This window comes from Leptosomus discolor, chromosome 16 (genome assembly GCF_034619465.1).
Source record: "Leptosomus discolor isolate bLepDis1 chromosome 16, bLepDis1.hap2, whole genome shotgun sequence".
NCBI classification, from domain to species: Eukaryota; Metazoa; Chordata; class Aves; order Leptosomiformes; family Leptosomidae; genus Leptosomus; species Leptosomus discolor.
This window is the reverse complement of record NC_141406.1, coordinates 4,189,813-4,200,945: the sequence shown is the minus strand read 5'-3', so window position 1 is coordinate 4,200,945 and position 11,133 is coordinate 4,189,813. Positions and strand designations below refer to the sequence as shown.

Genomic DNA, 11,133 nt, shown 5'->3' with positions numbered 1-11,133 from the left:
TGTATTTAAAACACTATTTTAATGGATTTTTACTTCTGTAAATGTAAGGAAAACAAAAGCAATGTATAAAAAAAAACCCAGTGAACTTTAGCACTTATATAATACTATTATTAGCATATTGTTAATACAAACAAAAAAGGCCTTTAATATATCAATCAACCCTGAAGAACATTATCAGATATAGCTCTGTACCTAACTTCTAGTGGAATTCCATGGAAGAAACACCCGACAGCCATTCAGGTCTTTTAAAGCTTCATTTCCTTTCTGCTTATTCTAGGAGAACGATTGCAGAGTGATCTTTTCCCCAAAATTAAAAGGAGGGAATTAAAAATACTGCAGAAGCAAAGACAATAGAATTGTTTTTTCTGGCGATTATTTCTCTTTGCCTTCATATCTTTCTCTGAAAAGGAACTTACCTCTTCCATAACTGCTATTCCTGATGGTGTACAGTGCAAATATTTCTATCTCCTGTAGTGTGCATGACTGTTACATCTAAGTTGGGTATTTTGTGATAGTTTGGGAAAGAAATGTGGAAAATATGTGCATAGGATCTAAGGTTTATTTAGGTCTCATTAAGCAAGGTGAGAGCTGCTATTAGCAAGGGTTTCTGACAGTATTCCAGTCAGCTAAGTTTAACCTTTTATTTTGATACAGAAAGCGGTAACCCAGCTACGATCAGGGTTAGGGCTAGGGAAAGAAATGGAAGAGCTTGGTTTATTCCAAGTCCTTTTACATACTGGCGAGTTAGAGAAAGTGACAGAGCTCATAGGGGATAATTCATTTGTTGTTTCCATACATGCATAGATTAGCTGTGGTAAAGGCCAGCCATAACATTCAACAAAAGAATCAGTGACGAACACAATTTATTTCTGGGGTCCACATACTCTGGAAGCCCAGGCTGCAAACTGCTACCAGTCTGCATGAACAGATTAGCATTAAAATTTGGAAACAACAGAGCTGAAGAGATTTCCAAGGGAGGACAAAAATAGGAGTTTTTTGGTCGTGTTTAGCTCTTAGAATTGTGATAGCACAAGCCTTTTCTACCCTCTAGCCATATATAAATCTCAGGAAGCAAGCACCCTGGGAGCAGTCACAAGCGTCTTGCTGCTCCAAAGAGGGAGATATTTAAGAGCGATGCTGCTGTAAATGCAGAAGTTCACAGCCAGATGGTGTTGGGGAGATTTGGCATCTCTCTGCCCATTAAAATATGGCCATGTTCGTTTGGATGAGAATCTGAGCGCCAGGTTCTTGGCAAAAAATTGGCATACCTGCATGCCTGGTCTTTTACATTGACACAGTGTCTTAGGCGAGCAAGCCTGAAGGGTGTTACGGTGACAAGCGATCTTTGGAATGTGGTCACCTTGGCACACTATACAACAGCACGAGGGAGGAGGATTTTGGCCAACGGAATAAAGGGAAGCCCCTAGTCTGATAACAAAAAAATGCCCAAGATCTGGTAACCAATTCAGTGCACAGTGAGATTCAAAACATGCTGAGCACCGTATCGGGACCTGTTTAGGGAAAATCACAGAGCTATTTATTCCGTTAAGCTTTTGAATGACCTATTAATGTAATAGTAGGGAATAAGCTCTTGTTTTGGACAATTGCAGGTCTGCTGCTGATCCTTCAAATGAAGTGAGGTTATCCACAGGAGTAGCTGTCAAGATCAAGAAGTTATATACAATTTGACTGAAGAACTAGTGTACTAGGATTGCTCTTGATAAAAATACCAAAAGCATGAAGGAATCATCACTTTCACTCTGAAGACTTTAGATCACCAATTTGAAGAAAAACAAAAGACATGCTCTTCTGAAAAAGTATTTATTTTTTGTTACCTGAGACATCAGAAATGGGTGCTCAGGTTTTACCACTGAAACCGCACAGCTTTTCTCTCTCCTCTACTCCTCCATCTGCCACTTCAGCTTCTTCTTAACATCCAGTAACTGTTCTGGTGCAGCTGTATTTTTACGGTACTGTTTCATTTTGCTGGTAGACATTCTTGTTCGTGTGAGTCTTTTACACAGAGGGAGAAAGGGAAGGCAGAAAAGCCTGAAGTTCTCCCCTTAGTTTGGGTGGCAGACAATGAGACTTAGCCAAAATCTAGGCCAGAGTACCCTTCCACACGTTAGGGTTCCAAATATCAAGGCAGGATGTGGTAATTTACTAAAATGCACTAGCATGAAAATTGACCAGTGTATGAGAAGGAAGCTCTTTATGGCACTTCTTTTTATTGCACTTCTCTCCTGTGCAATGCAGCTGTGGATGAGACATAGACAATGACTCCAAAAAGCAAATTGTCAGTGCAGGTAGTGGACAATAAATTACATTTTAAAAACTCTTTCAGGTTTAATAACTTGAAATGAACCCAGATATTTAAGTTGGAGAGAAGAAATACACCGAAAATATGTCAGTTTTCCAGGGGTGGACTGGAAGAGGTGGAAGGAAGTAGAAATCTGTGAAATGATTTGTATAAAGTCATAATATAATAAATCCACGAGTGCATTACTGTTTCAGCTGGATGCCAAGTCAGTATTAGCCTAATTAAAATGATTGCTGGATAGCAAAAGATCTTGGTTTATGTCACTATGCAGCAACACGATTATTTTTAAGGAACCCCATCACCTATATTTCGGTTACCAGTTTAAATCCTGCCAAGGCACCCTGCAACAGTGAACTGTACTTTGGAACAGCACCCTGTGTTTTGCCTAACTGTGATGTTTGCAGATAGCATCAATGCTTCTCGCCGATGTTCTCCACTGACATCACCCTGACATCACCGCACTGCTCCATTGTTAAACAAGGTCATGCTGCATTCCACTTAGCATTTTGATGGGCCGCACGTAGGCACGGTGGAGAGGATGCCAGGCTTCACTTGAAAGCTCATTACTCTGTACGTGAATAAAACGACCAGGCAGATCACACAAGAAAAAAAAAAAAAAAAAGGGGACATAAAGGTCAAATAGCCATTTTACAGGAGAAAATTTAAAGCTTCTGAAAACACTTCTATTTCCCCTCTGGCTGTCCTACCTGGCAGTTAGCTGCTGCCAACTATGACGTCTAGCCTACAGTTGAACCAGCTCCAGTCAGAACTATTAAGAATGAGTCATTTTTGCCTTTTAAGATTTGGCAAAGCAATAAAGAAAACAGACGAGGTAAAATGCAGGCCAAGGGGTGCGCGCTGCACGGGAACGCACCCGCGGGAGCGGAGCGGAGCAGCGCCTCAGCGACAGCACAGGGCGCTGCCCGGCTGAAGGCCGCGGGGGCCTCGCCTTTCCCCTCGCCTTTCCCCTCGCCTTTCCCCTCGCCTTTCCCCTCGCCTTTCCCCTCGCCTTTCCCCTCGCCTTTCCCCTCGCCTTTCCCCTCGCCTTTCCCCTCGCCTTTCCCCTCGCCACCCCCGCGGCCGAGCCAGGGCGGCCCCCGCGGGCTCCCGCCTGGCCCCGGGAGGGGGGAGCCGCTCGCCTCCCGGCCCTCCGGCGGTACCGGCCCCTCAGCGGCAGGCAGGCGGGCCGGACAGACGGCTGACCTGACGGTTAAAACCGTTAACCGCGCCCCGCCCCGCCCCGCTCCGCCCCGCCCCGCCCCGCTCGGGGAGTGACGCACCGCCAACGTCCCCAGAGGCCTCAGCCGCTCCTCTAGGGAGGCTGCGGCTTGTGACGACTGCGCTTCCGCCAGGCCGGCCTCGGGATTGGCTGAGGCGGGGGGGGGGGAGCCGCTTGGCGCGCGTCATCGGAAGTGATGGTCGCCGGGCCACGCCCTTGGCTCCGTTCAAACCTGGATGGCGGTAAAGCGGGGCGGCGGGCGGGGGGGAGCGGCGCGGGGGGCTGTGAGGGGGCCGGGGCTCGGGGCTCGCGCCGCCGGCGCTGCGGAGAGGCGGGAGCGCGGGCTCTGCCCGGGCGGGCACGGCCACTGCCGTCTGGGGGGCTCCGCGCCCTCAGGGCTCCCTCCGACCGCAGCCCTCCCGCTTCCCCAAAGCACCTTCGTTGCTGTGACGCTCGGGCCGCCTTCCAACTCGCTAGTTTTAATAAATTTTGCCTCCAAGGGAAGACAAATGTTGCTTAAATGATACACCCCCCCCCTTTTGTCACCCGCTCAAATGCCTCTGCTTGACAGTCCCTGTTCTCTTTTCCAGGCGATCTTTTACACGAGATAATCTGTAAAGATGTTGAAGTTTAAATGCGGTGCCCGAAGTCCAGCAGAGGCAGGACCCGCGGAGTCCATCGGCAGCCGAATTTCTCGGCTAAATCTTCTCTTTCAGGTAAAGAGCACCTGGCCTGCGAGGAGCTGATCTCGCGCCCGCCTGTGGCCGTACCCGGTGGCCGTACCCGGTGGCCGTACCCGGTGGCCGTACCCGGTGGCCGTACCCGGTGGCCGTACCCGGTGTACCCGAGTGCAGTTTTGCGTGTTCGTGTGGGCGCTCGACGCGTGGTTCTGTGGCGGGAGGGGTGAAAGAAGGGCATCGCTTGGTGGAGTTCAGAGGGGGTGTCTAGTTCGCACGAAGTTTGGCGGATAGCAGCTGCTCTTATGTTTATGTGCGTCCATCAGTGGTTTAGCCCGAGTGGATTTTCCCACAGGAAGGTGGAATATTGCATGCTGTGTCCTGTAATCCATGGGTTTTTTCATGGGTGATGTAGCTGAGGGGTTGTCCTGAGGTGGATTTACCTAACCAGCTGCTAGCTGATCATCTGAGCTTCGGCAGCTTTTCCTTCTAGAGCCAATATTGATACTGGTTGCTTAAACTATTTGTACCATGAAAGAACCCACATGGTGCGATGTCAAGAAAAAAGCCAGTCGGATCAGAGCCGTCAGCAGGATGTCGATGGTTTCAAGAAAGCTGTGATGTGAACTTAATAATCTTTAAAGGATTGCTTTGTCTAAAAGTAAAACACTGGTAGCAGCTGTCACAGACACGGCGAGTTGACGTATTTACCTCACGCTTCTGTATCATTTGTCTAATTTCTGAAGTAGTGATTTTTAAATGGATAATATATAATCTGCTCTATACATATGTTATTGATTTGAGGCTTTTCATTGTTGTCTGTGACTCCATCTGCTGTTGCTTCTTTTTTTTTCCAGGGGAAGCCACTCTTTGTGACTCAACAGCAGATGTCTCCTCTCTCCCGGGAAGGCATCCTGGATTCTTTATTCGTTCTTTTTGAAGAATGCAGAAACCCCGCTTTAATGAAAATTAAACACGTTGGCAACTTTGTCAAGAAGTGTAAGTTTCTTTGGACTAATTTCCAGGTGTCATTTTGAAAGACACCTCTTAAGAATCTGAATGTTTAAATAACGCCTGAGTTGCTTTGATTCACTAGTGACTGTAACCCAGGACTTTGTGCGTCTGACATTTTGTGGGCAGATTCAACGTTGCAAGGGGGATCTTGGCCACCTTGGCAAGGCTTTGTTCAGATCCTAAAAGGTCAAATTCAAGTGGCTTTTGAAGAGCTGTGACATGAACGTGCATCCTTCTTAGTCTGCGTATATTTATGGTTGAGGAGGCACTTTTAACAGTGTCTGGGTACTGCGTGCAGCTCCAAGTGCGCACGATAGGAGGATGCTAGAAGTTGAGAGCAGGACAGTGATTAGAAGTATGAGGAAAAAAATTTCTGGAAATGGAACTTGGTAATCCGTGGCTCTTTCAGCGTCGAGTAATCTTTTGGATTCTGTGTGTTAGCCAAATTTTGCGTGCGTAACTTGTAAATAGCAATTCTGTGCTTCAGAAATACAGCTTCTGATGGAGTAAATGTTTTACTGATGATGAGCTTGGATTCTTTTTGGGGAAAAGAGAAAAAAAAGGGTTCATCAATTTTTCTGTTAAGATACACTAGAAAGCCATTTGATTAGAAGTTATCATGCTCTCTATAATAGTTCCATCCAACAGATGTTATTAGTAGAGAGTGATTTTCTGCTAGTCTGAAGAATTTTTAGAGCAATCTACCGTGAGCAATTGGTTATCTCAGTGCATGCTGGTTGAAACTAGTCAACGGAGAACTTGAACCGAGTATCTGAAAGAAATGTCTACGGTTATTTGTTAGACAATAGACTAGTGCCTCCCACAGGCAGAGGAGAAAACCCTGCCACTTGACTCGCAGAACTCGGCTGGGTAAAGCCCTCATATTTAGAGAATACGCTTTGTATTGGTAAAGGATGGTTGGAAAGAAATTAGAAACAAAAGAGGCTATCAGCCGATGCTGTTATGAATGGGACAGAATTATGGTTGCTATGGGAACTGTCTTAACATTTCCTGATTCTTTTGTATGTACCATATTTTGGTCTTAACTATGCATTAATACAGTGTTTTTCTAGTTTTTCTGCATACATTTTTTTTGTAAGCAGCAGCATATTCTGGAATGATTTAGTGTTTCTTGAATGTCTGGAACGGAATGTTGGGTTTTCTGTTTTATTCCCCATTTTTCATGTTGTGTGTGTTATGAAATGCCAGTTGGCTAATGTAAAAATAAGTATTTTATTTTTCTAGATGCAGAGACTATAGCTGAATTAAGGGAACTGCAACCCAGTGTGAAGGATTTTGAAGTAAAGAGTGTGGTTGGCTGTGGTCACTTTGCAGAGGTCAAAGTGGTAAGAGAGAAAGCTACTGGTGATGTATATGCTATGAAGGTGATGAGCAAGGAGTCCTTGTTGGCGCAGGAGCATGTACGTATATTTTTCTGTTGTGACAGTAGAACAATAAATTATAAGTTTTTGAACATTTAATTTTTGTCACTTGAGAAAGATCATCCTACATTTCAGTGAAGTAATATATTTGTGTCTAGTTTTGCTGTGTTTAAAAGCCATTGTCACAGACCGTCAATCTGTTGGGTGAGGTGCCATCCAAACCAAAAAATGGCCCTTGTCTCAAAGAGCTTACCATCTAATTGCAAGACAACTGAAAACAGATGAAGAAAATGCTGGATCAGTATTGACCAGCTTGATGGTGGCTTGAATTTTCAAGCAATCTATTCATTAAGGGTTTTTTTTTTTTTTTTTGATTTTAAAGAGCGACATAGAATGTCAAGAGTGGGTGTGAAGGCAAACTGCGGTGACTGGATTTTTATGGAGAGCCTCTCACTAGCTTGAGAAACGTGTTACTTGAAAACATAAAAAAGGGATAATGGAGGTTGTTATCACAGTTTGGTGAGACACAGAAGTTAATCTTTCGCTGACGTGAGATGACAAGTAGGACAGAGATACTCCGTGAAAGACCTTGTGAATTTATGCAGCAATAGCTGCATCAGTTGTTCCCAATATTTGGTGCATTTCAGTTGCTCCTGAGATCCCTTAGCGTTGTTTGTGGCTATCAGAAGTGAAGATAGCCTAAAATTACTCTTGCTACGGCACAGGTTGACAAGAAAGCAAGGTATGATACTACCCTCAATACGACACTTGCTCAATGTGGTTAAGTGTGGGCCAGTGAAAGTAGGGAATGTTGATCTAAACGAACTAGCAGTATCTCTGTAATAAAATTAATTTCTTCTTGTCTGGCTGCACATCTAAATTATTAAGTAGTTGCTAGAGATGATTTCAAGAAAGCCTTGTATTTTAACACCTTACAATGAATTTATTACTGAATCAGCTGCAAGATGCTACCCCATAACTGCTCTAGCTTCTTTTCGGCTTGTCTGATTCTTTTGAGATTAGTTTTATTTTATTAGGGCCTGCCCAGATGAGGTCAACCGAGATTGCACTCCAGACTGGCAGATGCTTCACCAGTTTGAAGGGGAAGCTGGCCTTTGCTGTAGGGACTATTCAGTTGAAAGCAAGCTAGACAGCAGAAGGTGGGAGGGCAACAGAAAACACAAAGGAGTAAAATTACTTTTTTAAAGGTGCACATCATGAAGAAATAGCGTTTAATATTTCCTGTGTATTTTTTTTTGTGATGCGTGGCTTTGGCACAGACTCAAATCTTTCTAAAACTAGGAGGTTCTAATGTATTCTATCTCATTTTCATCATGATATAACTGAACACTTCCTTTTTTGTAGGTGTCGTTTTTTGAGGAAGAACGCAGTATATTATCTCAGAGCACCAGTCCATGGATACCACAGTTACAATATGCATTTCAAGACAAGAAAAATCTCTACTTGGTAATGCCTGTGCTTTGTTTCTTTTCTCCTCTTTTGAACCCTATTTCTGTTGTTATGTTGAAGAACAATGTGGTGGCTGAAATGTGCTCATCTTCTGTAAATTTTCCTGCATTGCGTGCTGCTGTTTGATGTGTCCAGTGTCATACGAAGGAGTTGAATGAAGTATCTTTCATATAGATCAACTATATCTGTTCCTTTAAAATATTATGTAGGTTATGGAGTATCAGCCTGGAGGGGACTTACTGTCACTTTTAAACCGATATGAGGACCAGCTCGATGAGAGTATGGCGCAGTTTTATCTTGCGGAGTTGGTTTTGGCCATTCACAGTGTCCATCAGATGGGTTATGTACACCGGTAGGTAAAGATTGCTTTCTGTTGCACCTAATATTTCATTGGTATCATTCCAGAAAAAGTGTTCTGGAGTGATGCATTCTTGGGTTTTTTTTATATTCTGTCCTCTTTCAGGACAGTATTTCACATGCTGTATCAGAAAAGAAAATTAGAAAATTAATCAGACTCCAACTATAATTGTAGCTAAAGGCATTAACTTTGATGTAAAGTTCAAACTAATATCAAGAAGGGATTGTTACATATATTTTCTGGAGGCTTAGTAAGAAGAAGCCTTAATGTTACACTATAAAAAATAAAATCTTTTCCAGAGAATGTTGCTTTTAGCACCAAGCAGTACGGGGAATTAGTGTAATTGTTAATACTGTTTGTGTGCTGATTGGTGAACAGGGCAGTATAGGGCGTTGGAGTAGTTAAATATCACGGAGTTTTCTAAAGATCATATCAAGGCTTGAATTCTGTTACTGTCTGCATTTTCAGATCATATTGGTGTTTAATAAACATATTCCATTCTGAGGCTTTGGAAATGTTATGAAGTATTTTATGTTCCAAGCAGCTGCAGTGGCTGCACTTAGAGCATAGGCTGCGGCTTTCTAATGCAAGTTAGCTGCCTGGATTTGAAAGATGTGCGGAGTAAGTTGTGAGGAAAGTTGGGAAGAAAGCTACGTAATGCTTCACTGTACTCAGCTACTATGTAGTCAAGGTGCGACAACCACCTTCTCTTTCCATCTTCTGAAAAGAATTATTAACTTTCAGTGAAATAAGGGGAGCTTTACTACTTCCATATTTGCTTGGAAACAGAACAACAGTTGGAAATAAGACTCCCACTTAGTAGTAGCTGCATAGGGATTTCCTGTTGGCTGGATGTGACAGTGGGTATGGAGAGGTTTCTGATTGCTTTCTTCTTGCTTACAGAGATGTCAAACCAGAGAATGTTCTTATTGACCGAACAGGACATGTTAAACTGGTGGACTTTGGGTCAGCTGCCAAAATGACAGTAAACAAAACGGTAATAATGTGGATTTAAACTTTGTCTGTGGCTTGTTTGGATAGTCCAGTCAACAAGGGAAAACTAGCTTGATATCTGTCCTTGATTGCACCTTGTTCTTCTGCCTTTCTCATCCAATATGGAATCTATTCACAATGATATTTTTCCGTTTGTGAATGACTTTTCAAACATGAGCTCAGGTATCTTTTACAGCTCTCAGCAGATACGTATTTGCTTACTAAAATTTTAATACACAAGTAAAGTAAAGGCAAGTCTACTTTCTCACGGTGCTGCACTGCAATACAAGATCATACTGCTAGGGATTCTTGCTGCTGTTCAGTGCTATGTTTAAAGAAGGGCGTGGATTTATAATTGTTCATAATTGGACTGAAAATTGTGTTTGTTATAACTAAGGTGGCATAGTTTTGAAGACCAGGGAGCTCTTGACTGAAATGAGTCACATTCCAGTGTTCTGGCCTTTACTCAGCACTGTATTCAAAGCTGTGAATTGGTTGAGTTTTTATAAGTTGCTTGTAAGCTTAGGTAACTGCATACAATTTCAGGGGATAATTTGAAATTAAAATATATCTAAGCGAGAATATAAAGTCCTATACCAGATTCCTGTCTTGTTTTACAATTTTTATTTTTTTGTAGCATTTTCTTAGTATTGTGACTCTTAGTATTTTGTTTTCCCTATTCTTCCTTTTTCAGTGCTTCTCTGCACTGCATTTTTCTTTTAAATATTTTTTTCATATTATTTTTTCAGTCATCTTCAAGTTTTTTGTGTTAGTCTGCCTGCTGTTTTCTTTCATTCTTTATGCTGCTCAGTTAAAAAATGATTGCAGTTTTGGCTCCTGAACCACCTTTCCTAAGCGCTCCAAAAATTCAAATACTAGTACTTTGCTGATCATGAACACAAGAAAAAAAGGTAGGGATGACACAGAATGGAATGAGGATAGGGAATATTTATGTCTAAATTTGACTATTTTTGAAATTTCAGCTATGATGTCCCTGTTAATGCTCGATGAAGCAGTAGTGCTGGAGTGTTTACTGCTTAAAACATCAGTTTAGTAATCCTGTGCTTTTTAGAATACTGCTTTTCTGCTTTAGCTGTTTGTACTTTCTAGTAACAGTTAGCTCTGAGAATTTGACTCTTTTTATACCAAATAGCTTGCTTTCTCTTTGTTTATCAGCAGTTTCCTTAACCTTGCACCTTTTTGCTTAACAGCCTTACTTAAAATTCACTTGAAAATTGTGTCTTATTAAAAAAGGAAAAAAAAAAAAAGATTTGTTTTATTACCAAGATCGCAATGAACAGAAAGGGCTGTGATTTCCCTTGGTGTATCTCTGCTTCTAGGTAAATGCCAAGCTACCTGTTGGCACACCTGACTACATGGCACCAGAAATGCTGACGGGGTTGAATGGGGATGGCAAAGCTTCTTACGGTCCAGAATGCGACTGGTGGTCGCTAGGAGTCATTGCGTATGAAATGATTTATGGAAGATCTCCGTTCACGGAAGGGACTTCAGCAAAAACTTTCAATAACATCATGAACTTCCAGGTAGAGAGAAGTCCTTCCATGTTTTTGAGTAAAAAGGCTGTAACTAAAGACTGTTTTCACAGCTGAGAAAAGAAGCTTATGGATATCTTTTTTGTGTTCATAAAATGTTTGGAATATATGCTTTACGTTGTTTTTATATGTTCCTATATTGTAGAT

At 42.5% G+C, this 11,133-nt stretch overlaps 1 protein-coding gene across 14 annotated transcripts in view; it reads left to right on the top strand.

The window, feature by feature from the left end:
- Nucleotides 1-4,159: 4,159 nt before the first annotated feature.
- Nucleotides 4,160-11,133, top strand: part of CIT (citron rho-interacting serine/threonine kinase) — a 71,401-nt gene continuing 64,427 nt past the window's right edge. For all 14 annotated transcript variants that reach the window (XM_086474325.1, XM_086474324.1, XM_086474323.1 and 11 more), the window contains exons 1-7: nt 4,160-4,255; nt 5,074-5,215; nt 6,476-6,651; nt 7,978-8,079; nt 8,292-8,434; nt 9,344-9,437; nt 10,774-10,977. In XM_086474325.1, the coding sequence (XP_086330451.1) occupies nt 4,160-4,255; nt 5,074-5,215; nt 6,476-6,651; nt 7,978-8,079; nt 8,292-8,434; nt 9,344-9,437; nt 10,774-10,977 (957 nt within the window). The remainder of the gene's footprint in view (nt 4,256-5,073; nt 5,216-6,475; nt 6,652-7,977; nt 8,080-8,291; nt 8,435-9,343; nt 9,438-10,773; nt 10,978-11,133) is intronic.